The sequence below is a fragment of the Vanacampus margaritifer genome, chromosome 3 (genome assembly GCF_051991255.1).
Source record: "Vanacampus margaritifer isolate UIUO_Vmar chromosome 3, RoL_Vmar_1.0, whole genome shotgun sequence".
In the NCBI taxonomy this organism is placed as follows: domain Eukaryota; kingdom Metazoa; phylum Chordata; class Actinopteri; order Syngnathiformes; family Syngnathidae; genus Vanacampus; species Vanacampus margaritifer.
The window spans coordinates 15,100,312-15,116,470 of record NC_135434.1 but is presented as its reverse complement, the minus strand read 5'-3'; the positions used below and the strand labels follow the sequence as shown (position 1 = coordinate 15,116,470).

Here is a 16,159-nt window from a genome sequence, read left to right as displayed (position 1 = left end):
ACAAAGCAAAACAATACAAATAAAAACCTGGTACAATGGATGCAACTTCGTCCACTAAGCCATTCATCAAAGGATTAACTGTGCGTATATTGCTTTTTATTTTGCTTTTGCAGCACTTTTTGCACAAGGTAAGTGTATTTTTTTCCCTTTCCTGTTCTACCTCAACAAGGGGTGTTCAGAAGACATATATATATATATATTAAAAATTATAAAATAGCAGACTCGCATTCAAAGCAGTACAACTCCACTTGCTATCACAGTTATGCGCTTTGTTTTTACATTTTACATTGGTCACAGACGATTACACATGTTGTCAAACAGACACAACAGACACTGATTGGCCTGAAATGACAATGTTCCATTTGTGTCATTTATGTCGAGTTTTTAGGGCTTATTAGACTGTTTTACGCTTTTAAATGCATTTTTTTTTAGCAGATTTCCCAACAGAAGTATTATACAAAATATCCACACACAAAAACTCAATTTCTCTGGAACACATAATTTTTTATTTAATTTTATTATATATGATTTTAAGTTTTATTTGTTTTGTTTTGTTCTATGTACGCAAGTTGAAGTGGCCATTCCAACCAGACTTACAGTAGCATATTGACAGTGTCATTTTTGGGAAATCGCTTCATCAACCTTCACAAGAGATATACAAATTTCACAACAACAAGCTGGATTGAAGCATTCCTTCATGCCATCAGTGTTGTATTCACTTCTTACCGTCAATGATTCTCTTTTACGCCCACTTGTGATGAATGTGAAGCCCTGCGTTTCGATGGCAACACCAGTTTTCTGGATGTGCTCTTCTACATACCTGAAAAGACAGCAAACACTTTGGATATTCTCAATGTCTGGGTTGTATTTAGCAGGATTTGGAAGCTGTGCTTTTTAGACATAGGACAAAAGCCACCAACATTTTATATATTTAATTATTAGATTATATTAAATATCCAAATATTTCTGTTTTTGTTCACATTCCAAAAAAAAGAAAAGATTTTGATGCTATCAATTACAATGGTTTAAAAAAAATAATATTTAAACAATGTTCATTGTTATCCTGAATAGGAGCAAATCCAACTTGTTTTCAGTGCAAAGAAGTAAAACATTGAAAGACTTAAAGAACGCTTTGGAGCATACTACAGTTGAGAAGCCAGTTATTAGATGATAGTCTGACTTTTAATTTTACCAGTTAATAAAGGAGCTCTTTCCTGCAGAGTGGTTCCCCATGATCATCACAATGATCTTCTTTCTGGGGGGCAGAAGACGCACTCCAAGGCTGCTGGCTATTTTGACCAGGCCTGAAAGACAAAACATGTAAACATAGAGTTGTCAACGGGAGCCTGGAGCATTAAATGATCATCTTCCATGCAAGCAAGTCAACTGACAAGACACGATATTGGTGATAGTCACATGCAAAATGGGAGTTATTGTTGAAGGTTTGTAACATATACTAAGTGGCATTCTAGTAGACAGTTGAAGCAATAACACAAACAAATGCCCATATAACCTGGAAGCAACATTCAGGATATGTACTTTTTTATGTTACTATGTTAGTTTATATTTCAGTCGCTGTTGTTTATATTTAAAAAGGGCTATATTAAGTTGTAAGTGCCATATTCCCACGAGACAAAGTGCAGTGACAGCCACTTCAGAGCACCAGCCGTGTCTCATGTCAAATGTCACATGCTGGCACAACTGCAGAAACATAAAGCTATATCTTTTCATTAACTCGTACACCACGAACTTAAACAGTCGCAGTGAATATATATTTTTAAATAAGATATGTATCCAGTATAGTACCGTCCTTAATTTAAATTACGACAACCTGTTAATGTTATTATTGCACAAAGTTAGCTCAAAACTCAGTCTCGGCCACGTCGTTTTTCATAATTTACCGTTTTCGCTGTCGACATACAAACTGTGGCATTCTTTCAGTATCCTCTCACTCGGTGAAGTGATAGCGGACTCCAAAGGGTTGGCCACCGAGCGAAGCTTTCTGGCCGCCATGACGAGCCCGGTCATGGGCAGCAACCTGTCTACGCACGACTCCGCCCAGCCGGGACTGGGGAAGGATTTCAGTGTTACACCACCACAAGGTTATTGTCATTACATCCGGTTGGGCCAAATGAGGTTACAAATTATTGTTCTTGTAGGACCTTTTTTGTGTGTGCCATAAACAAACAAATGAATAGAATTAATTTAAACATTAATTTAATAATTTGGCAAGGTGGACGACTGGTTAGCGCATATGCTTCAAAGTTCTGAGGTTTGGCGTTTGAAAATCATCTCCAGCCTTCCTCAGTGCAGTTTAATATTTGTCTTTTAGGGCAGCGACGTATAGTGACGAGAAGAACAATCATGAAATGGTCTTTCCCAGATGGCAAAAGGTATTATTAATCTCTGTATCCACCTGTTGCCATTTATAAGAGATCATTATTTCCCAGCTCAGCAAGAAGTGCTTGTACATCCTTTCCTGGTCGTCATATAATTGCAGGCCATATAAACAACCTCACATTCACAAATCAGTTTTCAGAGAACTGAAGATGCAAATGTTTTTTGGGAATGTGGATAGCAAAATACCTGGAGAAAGGCCAGAAGTCTAATTTAAACCCCAAATTCAATATTATGAGGCAAACATGCAAACCATATATGCTCTAATATTATCAATGTGGAAAGAAAAAAAATTAAATAAAAGTTTTGATCCAACCCTTATTGGATTGGGGAATTTAGGGCCTATATGCTTAATTCTAGTTTGGAGTTATTATTTTAAGCATAAAGAAAAGTTGATTTTGTCCTCAGACTATTCAGAAAGAGGAAAACACACTAACACGGGAAGCAGCTAGAAAAATAGAAGCTGCAGGGGAGATAACACAACTAGCACACAAATTCCATTGAGCTATTTTTAAATGTCCTGTGATTCTCGGTGCTTGTTTTTATTATAGAAGGTTGAATGACAATTGTGGGCTTTTTGTTTATTACACAGTGCTCTCAAAGATGTTTTTCATCACGAGTTCTTCTGGTTGGTCTACTAACCACTCTCAAGGTTTGTTTTCAGACAAAATAATCATTCATGCTCTATTTAACCATATGCCTATGACTAAACTAAACACAAACTTTAGTTACTCTGTGGTATTTCCTTTTCTGTTTACATTTTCTTTATTTACTTTGGTTAATTTATGTGATCCTGGTTCACATAATGTTCACACTAACATCGTTAACATCAAACCAAAAGTTAGCCAGTAAATCATGCATACAAAGTCAAAATCCACCCAAAAAATTTTAACTTTGAAAACAATAGCCCACAACTTTCTGCTTGTTTACATGTGCTGGTATTTTCACCAGATCTAATGAACAGCATGCCTGTATTTTATTTATAAGCACAAGGGATAAACACAGAAAAGGAGGCAGCACTTCTGACAACTGAGCCAAAATTTTATTGTAAAGTTAGTATAATACCCTAAATTAGTAGTCGCCATTTTAACACTGTCTTTTCACAGTTCACTGCATGCAAGTAGATTGAGGTCACCAGGTCTCAATATTATATGCATACAGCAATTTTTTTAAGGATTAAGACAACTTTTATGAGCAAATAATCATCCTCTTGCATTCAACTGCTCCTCACCATAGTGGCCAAAGAAATGAATAATCTAACAGTCAAACTGGTTGAGTTAAAACACAATGACAGTTAAGCATTAAAATTATATAGTAACACTGAATACACAAACTGGAACAGGATGTGAAAACATTTTGAACCATTTTATCAAAGTCCAAATTCTCATATTTCAGACATGCAAATGTTATTTCTTTCTCACTTCTGTAGTCCGTGAATGCAGATGTGCAATGCTTTAAAAAAAAAAAAAAGATATTCCTGGACATCAGGACAGGCGTGGGAAAAATCAGCAACATTTTTGCCCCTTTTTGTGGCATTTATTGCGATCAAACCTAGTCATAACACAAACTTAAATATTGATTGCAAGTGCCTCCAATCCTACTCATTGTATTCTTAAGAAAGCCACTCACAACTTTTCTATTCATTCTTGTTGATGAAAGAAAAATGATGTGGCCTCAAACTTCTGGAAGTACTCCTCTCTGAATGGTAGCAAGCTTCACTTCTTGATTGATTTTCTCTATGCTGATTCTTCATGTATTTTTCTGAACAGCAACATTTCAATTTATTTCATCGGTTCACACGAGTTCATTTCATGGTTCCCCTTTTGAGCCCCAGATTAAAATCATGTGCAGAACCGAGTGTAACCTCCCAAAGTCTTATGGGGATTATGGGGAAACCTATCCCAGCTGGCTTCGGGCAGTAGGCGGGGTACACCCTGAACTAGTTGCCAGCCAATCGCAGACAGAAAAATATATTAAATGAATAACAACAAAAGGCGCTGGCAACCAGCCAGGAAGAAAAATAGAAACTAACCAAAAACACTTGCAAAAGGCAAGGTAAAAACCGAAACAACATAAGAAATTAGTGATGGCAAAATCGAAACTTCGTTTTGGTATGTACCGGGACCCAGGCAGAACTTGTAATTCGAATGGCGTTCCTAAATCTGTCTCAGAATCAGGATGTCACGTGACAGTTGCCTTTCATGTTCCATTACGCCTCCAAACGTCACATTGTTTCAGCAAGTGGCTTTTCTAAAATTAAATAAAATCCGACCATTGCACTACATCAAAATGTCTTAAATCTGAAATAAATCCAACCTAAGTATACTTCGTATGTAAAATTGCCCTGCTGATTCATCGCCCTAAATGATAAAATGTCAACATCCTCTTAAACCCCTTTAAACACGGCGGTTAGTTTTATGGTAACGCACCCGCACAATGGGCTAAGAAAATGGTCTGTTATCCAGGTAACCCAGGTTCCATTCGCGCTACGGGTGTCCTGTTTTTTGCAGGTCATTCTTTTTCCTCTCTAATACTTTCTGTCAAAACTTGATGGCCTGTCACAAAAAAAAGCCTTTGAAATGTAGTTTTTGAATAAATGTGATAGCACTCTGGGTTTCATCAAAGCATTTAAGTCATGTTGAGAGGCAAAATTAAAAAAAAGTATCAGCAACAAAAAGCTCATTTGTACTTCTATACTTATTTTGACGGGGTGGGGGTTATTCAGTGTTTGTTTCCCATGATATTATTTCTCTCTCTTATGGCGTCCATTGCAATTATAGCCCGATTGCTAGTTGTGTAAATTAGGTGATGACAGACAGCCAATAGTTAGTTTCCTTACTGGGGAGCTGGCAACACTGATCTACTGTTTGATTGTAATATTTTAAACTTGGCCACCAGATGTCGCTGTGGGGAGACGTTTCGAACGTTCCAAAAGATCGATTCTTTTTGTGAATCAATCGTTTCCAATGATTTGATCGTTTCAATGTTCCATTTTTGCCATCCCTACTAAAAATCACTTGCTATAATAAAACGAGCAAGGAAATAACTACCACTCTGGCGCACAAAAAAATAAGACACTCGAAACTACAACAAAAAAACAACGCGGAATACAAAACTACTTAATATGCGTAAAGACTGCGGTAACATGCTGTTGCTGCAGTCCCTTTTAAATTCCTTGCTCATTGATGCGTTTCAGGTGCCCCCTCACTCCTTCACTGCAAAAATACCAAACACACGTAGGACTGAGAGTATGAGCATGACACCAACTGTCCTTTTATCATCGTCTTTTCCTTTTCTTTATATTTTATTTTTTTATTTAATCAGTTCTCAGAAATTTTTCGGGGACTGATATCCTATCCTACCATTACTTATTTGTTATTTAAGATAATATGCAGTTCTCCAGGCATCTTCCTTGTGCTTTGCTTCACCTAGAAGTGTTCTTCTTTTTTGTAATGGGCAGTGGATTTCTCTTTCTTCTTTTTTTTTTGCATAAGATTTTCTTTGTTATAAAAACAATACAATTGGCACACAAATATATTTTTTTTCTTTCTGAATACCGGTAATCTACGGCAACGATGTTCAATGGCATGAATAGTTTGTTTACATCTCCCCTATTTTATTTTTTTGGTTCTGTATCTGGGTCAAAAATCACAAGCCTCAGTCCCAAGAATGTATCTTGAGGGGTTACTGAACCACACCCCCTCTCTGTGGAGCACAGATCATATGCTACACCTTGCGGCAGCACCATTCCATTATGCAAGACTTTGGTCTGCAGCGGAACATTCATTATCGACGTTCAATTCAAACATTATAGCTGTTTTGGTACATTTGTCATGGAGCTCAGTGAGGGACCACCTGTTGAAACAAAGAAAAGGGTAAGTCAAAATTCTAGATGTAGTTGCTGAATTATGTCTTAATTAAGTTTGATATGGTTTAGACAGTGTTTGTTGTTTTTCTAAAGGAGCTCTATTTTCTTGTATGATCAACACTAGTATGATCAACATAGCAATTCATAAAAAAAAAACATCCGACTTTCACTTGGCAGTCAGTGATTCAATGCAAAGTCCAAATGAAATTTGGAATTGTTGTATGGGTGAACAAATAAATCAAAAGTGCAAGTCTGCAAGGCACACTCTACCTTTAAAAATTGTAAAGTGTGATAATAGAACATAATAACAACACTATACAGTAGATTTATTATTCAATGAATAATCAATTTAACCTACGGCAGCAAAACTTTCTGAAAAGTTCACCTATCATATACAATTTAAAGGAATTTCAATGAATGCAATTAAGTACTTCTTTTTCTGCCGTGAATATATGATACTTACGTAGCCATTTTAAAACTGTATGCAGAATATATTCTCAAAAGAATTGAGTTACTATGAGTGGCTGGGGAATAAGCGACAATGTATTTCGAATCGTTACTGCCCCCTGTGGCCAAAAAATGAAACTGCACACTTCTTTCTTCACGTACACAAAGCGTGCATGCAGGAGTACGCATTGTGAACAGCTACGGTGGTAATCTCCTAATTAGAAGATGTTCGAGTCATAAATGGTCAAATAAAAAGGCTACTGTAAAAATAGTTTTGCGCAAATTGCTTAATAGAGCAGCTTTAAAAAATAAACTACATCAGACAATATGATTGGGGTGCAGTTCCAAAAGGTTGAGGGTGCCCCACTCATTTTCTATCTGATATCCATAATAGTGGTCAACTGTAATAATATAATCAGACCACTGACTTGAAATTGATCTGTTTACCTCCAGCAATTATTGAACTTTGTTTGTTTGCTTTATAAAAGGTTAGCAATGTTGTCGTTGTCTTTCTATCCCATCAATTTTCGTAGCATTAGGATGAATGTGAAAAAAGAGTGCCGTATTAACCCATATGTATATCTTTGGTCAGGAGTCATGTTTTTGTGCAAATACTTTACGCTGGATATAATGGTTGCAGTTTGTTCATTGGCGTTTTCACCCAGTAAGAGACATCAAAATTTCAAAGCAAAAACCTTTTGTAATCTGAATAATGAGACTGTCAATAGCTGTAAGGAAAAAAAATCACAGTTATCACTCACACATTCAAATTTTGGAAGTTACTAAATTATCCCATGATGGCACCAAGGATGTTTCATCCAAATCTTGTCACATCTTGTTAGAAAAGCCCATTGAAGTCTGTATGCGTGACTGTCATTAAATACAATTTCAGAGTGACATAACAAAGAATCCCTTTGTTATCATGCAACCGTTTCACATTTTGCAAGCATTTACTCCTATAGATGCCACCACACCGAATTGTCATCAAAATTTGACGTTGCATTTTAGAATTAAATGCCTTTGAAAAATGAGTGTTGAAAACAATCTCTTTATTACAACTCAGTCATTCCGGTTTTACATTTAAATGCAAAATATTTAAATGCATACTGTCATTAACTGCACATTTTAATGCCAATTTAACATTTAACACTTACTGCTGTGACACCCTGTCAGAGGTGGATTGTGAGTTTACGAAGGTTATGGGGAAATATCAATGGGGACATATCTAAATTAAACGTACTGTATGCCATCATGAAATGGTCTTGTAACTCTTAAAAAATCTGGAATAATTGAGTGATATGGAATGGAGATGTGTATTCATGTACAGGCTTTTAATCTGAAAAGACACATCAGATGTGATCAAACAAAATTGAAGTGGTTGGGTGACAACAGACTGAGGATTTCTAATTATAGTTAAAAAAGACACATCTACAGATTTCAAGGATCTTTTATTCTGAAATGCTACATCAGATTCAGATTAAGCTTCCTGGTTGCCCACCATAGTCTTTCTATAACCACAATAAATTAAATGTTTGTGTTTTAAAGGGGATCATTTTTAATGTCACTCTGAAATTAGAGATAATGACTGTTACTAATGCAGATTTGAAAAGGCTTTTATTCAGAAATGGAATATCAGATTTAAATGTAACATCCAGCGTGGCGTCATTGCATGGTCTTGTAACGAGCAGAATTGGAAATGGTTGCCTGACAACCGTGGGATTACTTTTTTATGCCACTTGGTGGACCTTGGTGGATCTGTCTGAAGAGCGGGGCCACTTTTAACGCCACTGAATTTACAATTCATGACAGTCATGTTTACACATCTCAAAAAGCTTTTATTTTGAAACGCAAAATCAGCTCTTAGTAAAACTTGCTGAACGCATCCTTTAATAAAATGACTGAATAAAAAGGCTTTATCCCTCTTCCACCAGAACACTACGGTAGGGAAAGCCCATTTTTGTTGACGGCTGTGAGGCGCAGTCAAAAATGTAAGTGGCACTATTTAATCAATTCAAGGAAATCTGCTTGTGACGCGTTAACATTTCATGACCTCATGCGAGACATCTTCTCAAAGTGGGAAGATAAGTGGATTTTTCACATGCTACGGTCGCATTAGGCATTAGAACCACTGTGTTGTTGCAGCATAAAACCAGCCCCTTGTTAAATTCAACCTACACATGAGGAGGACACTCTGTGCAACGGACACTTTAGATACTACTGGCATACAGCAGTGTGCTCAAAAATGTCTAAAGAAAATTGGGAAAATGACTATGAATATACCCCTTTGTTAATTAAAGATGCCGAAGAAACAAAGCCGGCATTGAAGGTATGTGAAATATTTTTGTTAAATTGCGACAACATGAGTTTAGGCTATATTAGGGTTATGCTGAGAATTTCAGATTTACTAACTAGAATAAATAGTGAGCGGGTCCTCTTAATCTCACAGGCCTACTACAGGAGATCCTGCATGTTTTTTTCCCCTTTTCGGTGTATTCCTTTGTAGCAAGAAACAGTATTCATATTAATTGTTTTGTGTATTTCTGTCTTTTTCTGGCAGGTCCCAAACAAAACCCTTCTTCTGGCTACGTTTGCTGCTTGCATTGGAGGGACCTTCCAGTATGGATATAACGTGTCTGTCATTAATGCACCCACCAAGGTAATGCTGCTGTTTTCTAGCATATGTACATTTTCATAATTTGCTGAGTGTATTTTTTATCTGGGAAGCATGGTGCGCTAGTGGTTATAATGTCCGCCTCACAGTCCTATCTCAGGCCTTGTGTGTGTGTGTGTGTGTGTGTGTGTGTGTGTGTGTGTGTGTGTGTGTGCGCGTGCGCGTGCGCGTACGCGTGCGCGTGCGCGTGTGTGTGTGTTGTCCAATGGAGTAAGCATGAATGATCATTACTCTATTCTATAAGTGAAAACTGAGGATTGACTGGCGATCAGTCCAGGATGTATCGCTCAACTGACAACTAAAGAAAATGGATGGATGGTATTTGTATCTTTTGTCCCTTCTCATGTTTGTAGTATGTTCAAAACTTCATCAACCAAACATGGACAGAGCGTTACCAAAGCGACATCGCAGCTGGTGTTCTCACTTTAATGTGGTCCACTATTGTGTCAGTATTTACCCTTGGAGGACTAATAGGAGTGTCAATTGGAGGAACGCTCGCTATAAAACTGGGAAGGTATGTTTTTTTTTCCCTTTTTAACATGTAACCATAAAAGCATTATGTTTAATTTGATTACTCTGCACATCCTAGCCAATGCAAGAGCTGTGTAAATAAATCTGTCCGTGCCAGGTTAACTCATTCACTACCATTGATGGCTATTGACGTCAAAAATTAATTTGAACTACTGTACAATATTTCTATTAGTTTAACATTTTTTTTCACTTTTGTCAACAAGAGTATGAAAACCGAGATTTTTATATATTTTTTTTTCATTTGGAACAGATACAAAATTTGTGATTAATCGGGAGTTAACTAGTGAAGTCATACAAGTAATTCCGATTACAAATTCTAATTGCCTGACGCCCCTAATTTTTAATAATCTTTTTTTTAATATATTTTCTTCTTTTTTTTCATCAAAAAAGAAGAAGAAAAGATTATTAAAAACTAGGGGCATCAGGTGATTAAAATTAATTGTAACTAATTGTGTGATTTCACTCGCTAACTCACGATTAAAAAGAAAGAAAGAAAAGATTATTAAAAATTAGGCATCAATGGCAGTGAATGAGTTAATCATTATCCCAATATGAGATAACAACATATTAGAAATACATTTCTAAAAGCTTTTACACCAGTGTGAAGCATCACTACAATAACTACTATTGACTTTTTACATGAAAACCCCTTAAAGGGAATGACTGTATCGCAATCTCATGAGATTGTCTCCCCAACAATAACATAAAATGTGTATAATAATGACGTTGTGTAAGCATGTAATAGGTCGTATGTCTGTGACATTGCAGGAAAAGGACATTGTTGGTCAATAATGTTTTTGCCATATTGGCTGCCCTGATGATGGGTTTGAGCTACCCGACAGGAACATTTGAACTACTCATCCTCGGACGTCTTCTCATTGGATTAAATGCTGGTACATCACATTCTGTTTTACTTAAAGTGCACGTATGTGATTTTTGTCTGATAAAATGAATTTAATCCGTACGTCATTTGCATAGGCATTGGTCTTTGTGTTCAACCTTTGTACTTGGTGGAGATTGCTCCAACATCTATCCGTGGCCTCATGGGAATGGGAACCTCTGTTTTTGTGACGGGTGGGATCTTCACTGGACAAGTGATGGGCCTCAAGTAAAACATTTTTTGACTGTCATTTATCTAATGTTTTTATATCATTAAAAATGTTGCCACATGGGAATACAGTGGTGCCTTAAGTCAAGAGTTTGCACGTAACTTGGAACATTCGTATCTCAAATCACTTCTCACATTGAAATGAATGGAAATGTCATTAATTCCGTTCCAGCTTCCTAAAACCAACAAAAAACAAAGTGAGGTGTTTTCGATAGAAAAAATAACAATATTCAGGCCTAATGGTAATTCTCAAAGTGTGTTGCTATTACCATTAGTGGTATGTGTCCTCCCTCTAGTGGTATGTGAAAGAATGACTAAACTAAATCGCATAATGCTGCAGTGGTTCAAACATTTTTTTTATAATCCAGTACATTTGTTAATTACAGTTCAGTTGTATTTAAATGTTTTGTTAAATTATTAATTTAACTTATGTGCTGTACATTTCAACTGAATCTTTATATGTAGGTAATGTTGACCACGATGGTAGTGCTTGGAGAGCTAAGAATTTTCTTAGGTGATGTTTGGTGCAAAAGTTCGAGAACCACAAAAACATACAGAAATAACACAATTAAATAAAAGGTAAATAAATTAATCAGTATTTTTCACTTATTTTTGCCTCACTTCAGTGGATATTGTACAACACCCTTTGGTGTGTCTCACTTGGCCACCAGGGGGCCCCTTAGTAAGCCATAAGTGTAGTAGTGGCTCTTCGCAGAGGATAAAGAATACAGTATACGCCTATTAGTATTGTTGATGTACGTTAAATTCATTTTCAAATATCCTTTACTACTTTATCGGTAATAGCACCATTGCTATTCGTTAGCCCGTCTATGGTGTTTCACATTATGTTTTATAATTAAGCGTGCAAACTTTAAGGTAACGTTATGTCTTTGTTTTAAATACACAACATGTAATTCTCTTACTTTTTGGTAATTTGACAGTAAACTGGGTGTGGCAATAACAGTCTGAGTCCTCCTTTTTGAAGTATAATCGTAATTCGGGTCACTCCTATCTCAAGGCACCACTGTATATGTAAATTAGGGTGTTGTTCTAACATCTGTGTGGTTGAGCAGGGAGCTGTTGGGTAGCGAAGAGCACTGGCCCATTCTCCTTGCCACCACATGCATCCCAGCAGTCATGCAGCTCCTGATCCTCCCCTGGTTCCCGGAGAGTCCACGCTTCCTGCTCATTGACAGAGGAGATTATGAAGGGTGCAGAAAAGGTGAGTTAAAAACTACACACACTATAAAAAAAAAAGAAGTACTATTTATTTGAAAAACCTAGTAACGTTTATTTTCACTCAGAAATTCTAAGTAAATCTTACAAGGAGAGTTTTAGTACATTTTACCAATTTTTTTTTTTTTTAATGTTACTCAAGCGTTGAGGAACGAACTCATGACCTTTGATCAGCTTGAGAGACAGCCACTCTACCACCTGAGCCGTGCCTCTCTTCCTGTTTGCCACTATATTACATTGCTGGTGTGTCCAAAATGAGACCAAAACGGGCCTCCTGGAGGTACAGTACAAGAATTCCGCCCCACACCATCAATATACTAACACACCTGAAGTTTGTGGGTTTGTTCCTCAACAACCTTGAGTAGATTTTTTTTTTTTTTAATAAACTAGTAGCATGTACTCAAAACTATTCATGTAAAATTAACATAGAATTTCTGAGTGGAAAAAAACTTTACAAATTGTTTTCAAGTAAATATTACTTTCTTTCTTTTTTTAAGTGCATGCTTCAGTTTTGTTCCGCCCGACACCATCAATATACTAACACACCTGAAGTTTGTGGGTTTGTTCCTCAACAACCTTGAGTAGATTTTTTTATTTTTTTTTAAATAAACTAGTAACATGTACTCAAAACTATTCATGTAAAATTTACATAGAATTTCTGAGTGGAAAAAAACTTTACAAATTGTTTTCAAGTAAAAATTACTTCCTTTTTTTTTTTAAGTGCATGCTTTGTTCTCTCAGGGACCTTAAAAGTTGTTACCCAGCGCACATGACTGTGGTTGTTAAACCTTCAATATCCTGTAGTCTGTCTTCAAAATCACCTGCGGCAAAGAGATATATTTTCCTGTGATCACTTGCGATGCAGTGAACCTTGATCAAACACAATCACCACATGCTGTGCATCATCTGCTTGCATGCAGCCCTCAGGCAGCTCCACGGTGCAGCTGATTCTGATAGCGAAATGGAAGACATGGAGAAGGAGAAGAACAACCTGGAGGAGGAAGGATTCAAGGCCAAGAAGCCGTGGGAACTGCTCGCCGACCGCAGCATGCGCTGGCAGCTTCTCACCATCGTGCTTCTCAATTCAGCTCAGCAGCTGAACGGAATCAACGCTGTATGTAATGTACTGCCTCTTTCACAACACTGGGCCTATTGTGTATTGCTCCAAATGCTCACGTCATACTAGGAATTAGAACGTGGATCCTATAAGCAGCCTTCATTTGGCTAACATCTCTAAATGAAGGTTGATTTGAGATTTTAATCTATTTTTTGCTGTAGATTTACTTCTACGCAGATTATGTGTTTACGCAAGCAGGAATTCCCAGTGAGGGAATACCATATGCAACAGTTGGCACGGGTGCTTGTGAATGCATCACCGCGTTGACCTGTGTAAGTACTTTTATCCATCTAAGTTCTTAATTTTACAAGTGGTCTGCCTCACAGTTGTGAATTTCAAAATTTGGCTTTGGCCTACCTATGTGGAGTTTGCACGTTTCTACAAACACTACATGATGCCATAGCACATTCATTCAATCAGTATATTAGTTTGCTTAACTTATTTAGCTTCTGACCTTATTGCCTTCTGAGTCTTATTGCCTTCTGAATGAAACACTAGAATGCAAATTAAAGCCTCGTGGCCTTTATGGGGGATGTCTCAAAAATGATTAGCTATAGAAGGTCACAAGGCATCTTTTCTGGACTCACTCTAACATCCGTTTTAATCTCAGTTAGTGCTGTGAAACCGCGCAGACCGTTAAAATTGTTTTCAACTTTATTTTCTTTTTGCTTTGCACAGCTTTTACTGGTGTGTACTATTTTTTTTTAAGTGCACTGTGCACATTGACAAATCTTTTATGAGTACTTTGTAGTATTCTAACAAATTTGTTGGTATTTATTAATTAAGTTACATTATATATATATATCAGTTGAAAAATATTTGTAAAAGCACTGACTGATGTCCATCACAGAGAGAATACAACTTTTGACTCAATAACATCATGAGCTGGCTGATGTGAGAAATAATCCGGCTATAATGCACATAAAACAAAAGAGACAAAAGAAGCATGAAATGCCATTGATGGACGGAGAGAAAATGCTTTCATGCAGTGTTTTCAGCCTTGTCATGTGCTTCATGTGTCACAGGGTTTGCTTATCGAGCATCTGGGACGGAAAGTGCTCATTACTGGAGGATACACGCTCATGAGTATATGCTGCATTTTGTTCACGCTCACCATTTCTTTGCAGGTACTAAACCACACATGTAATCATTGTAAATAAAATATGTATTTTTTTTTTATCATGCACTCTTGCTACTGAACAGCATGTGACCTCCCTGTTTTCTCTTATTTCTCTCAGGAGATCAGTCCAGTTTTCCCCTACCTCAGCATGGCTTGTGTGTTTGCCTTTATTCTGAGTTTTGGATTAGGGCCAGGTAAGAATTTGCATTTGTGTCAGTTACCGGAAGCTGGTCCATGCATAATCGGATACTGGTGACTATGTTGTGTTCTTCCAAGGTGGCGTGACTAATATCTTGACTATGGAGCTGTTCACGCAAAACGCGCGGCCTGCAGCCTACGTGATTGCAGGCTCCATAAACTGGATCAGCTTCTTTTTCATCAGCATGCTCTTCCCTTTTATTGTGGTAAGTAGCAAATGTGATGTTAAACTGAATAAAGGGCCTACTGCACATAGACATAATCGGTTCTAAGGTCAAACTACGGTCGTCATTAACAAATATATATAAATATGAATGTTACATTTTATAATGTTTACATGTGCAGTAATTGTAAGAAGACCACTTTAAAGCACAACTAAAATAGTCTGTTTTAATTCTCACTGGACTCCTTTTTCTGTGCCAATTCTTATTTTGGTGTCATTACATATTTTCCATCATACCATATTCTACTCAGAGTGCCAAGCCTGATAGGAGATAAGTGTGCAGTATGTCCTTTGATTTGATTAGAAAACTGGTGCTCTGTTTTCAACACTGGGAAGTGTGTTGCTTTATTGGTAGCATTGGTAGCAATAATATACTAATTCCACAGACGTATTCATCTTCTTGAATTTATTTGACCATTGACTACCTATCCACACTGTTAGTGGTCAATCTAAGAGCAGTCAAGTGGCGCTCAGTTTAGTCAATGCCCCCCCCCCCCCCCCCCCAAAAAAGTTTTTCCAATGAACACATGGTGGATCTTCACTCACATTTGTAGCAAAGTGATTTAGTTAGTTTGGTTCAATGTACTGTTTAACAAAATATATATTATAAATCTAGTGATAATCATTGACTCAAATTAACCGGTCGAAGTTTGATGTGACTGACTGAATTACATTATCAGTTAAGAGATGGGGCCAAGCAGCAATGTATGTATGCGCTATCTTTGAAGTCAACTCTAAACTAAAAACGCATTGCTCCCTGATCAGCTTTATAGAGCCACCCAGCTGGGCTCAGATTTATTTTGATTTTTTTTAACTGACAACGTGGGTCATACTTGTGATGTGGATTTGTGTTGTGTTTTCTCAGCTTGGCCTGAAGCAATACTGTTTCCTGGCGTTTATGGGCATCTGCACCCTGGTGGCACTTTACATATTCTTTATCATTCCTGAAACCAAAAACAAAACTTTTTTGGAAATCCATGATGAGTTTAAGACTGGGAGAAAAAAGAAGGGCCGTGGCAGTGATGGCACTAATGGCTCTGGTATGACACTGTTGGCAAACTCAATGTAACACGTACTGTATCTCATGACCCTCGATTGAATATATATATTTTTTGTTTGTTTTGTATGTGTCACAATGCTGCCTTTTGAAATGTTGTAAATAAAATTACATTTTTTGTTACTTAAATGTATGTATTCTTGTTTTCTGAAGTTTAAAAAAATGGATTGAAATTTGCCAATAAAG

At 37.0% G+C, this 16,159-nt stretch overlaps 2 protein-coding genes across 7 annotated transcripts in view; one reads left to right on the top strand and one right to left on the bottom strand.

The window, feature by feature from the left end:
• The window catches only part of LOC144049007 (uncharacterized), a 22,149-nt gene extending 20,067 nt beyond the window's left edge, over positions 1-2,082 (bottom strand). For all 3 annotated transcript variants that reach the window (XR_013293464.1, XR_013293465.1, XM_077561555.1), the window contains exons 1-3: positions 1,902-2,082; positions 1,193-1,304; positions 727-820 (exon numbers count right to left, since the gene is read on the bottom strand). Coding sequence is in view for 1 of the 3 variants with exons in the window: in XM_077561555.1 (XP_077417681.1) it covers positions 727-820; positions 1,193-1,304; positions 1,902-2,028 (333 nt within the window). In the remaining 2 variants the exon portion in view is untranslated. The remainder of the gene's footprint in view (positions 1-726; positions 821-1,192; positions 1,305-1,901) is intronic.
• Positions 2,001-16,159, top strand: slc2a11b (solute carrier family 2 member 11b). Of its 4 annotated transcripts, XM_077561552.1 has the most exons (14): positions 2,001-2,102; positions 2,333-2,393; positions 2,990-3,049; positions 9,270-9,368; positions 9,737-9,897; positions 10,683-10,807; positions 10,893-11,022; positions 12,096-12,244; positions 13,179-13,372; positions 13,537-13,647; positions 14,401-14,502; positions 14,614-14,689; positions 14,772-14,899; positions 15,782-16,159. In XM_077561552.1, the coding sequence occupies exons 2-14, from the start codon at positions 2,370-2,372 to the stop codon at positions 15,983-15,985; spliced, it is 1,563 nt and encodes a 520-aa protein (XP_077417678.1). In that variant the 5' UTR covers positions 2,001-2,102; positions 2,333-2,369; the 3' UTR covers positions 15,986-16,159. The 4 variants fall into 4 exon arrangements, with proteins under 4 accessions (XP_077417678.1, XP_077417679.1, XP_077417680.1 ...); XM_077561553.1 differs by lacking the exons at positions 2,001-2,102; positions 2,333-2,393; positions 2,990-3,049 and adding an exon at positions 6,153-6,272; XM_077561554.1 differs by lacking the exons at positions 2,001-2,102; positions 2,333-2,393; positions 2,990-3,049 and adding an exon at positions 8,627-8,700.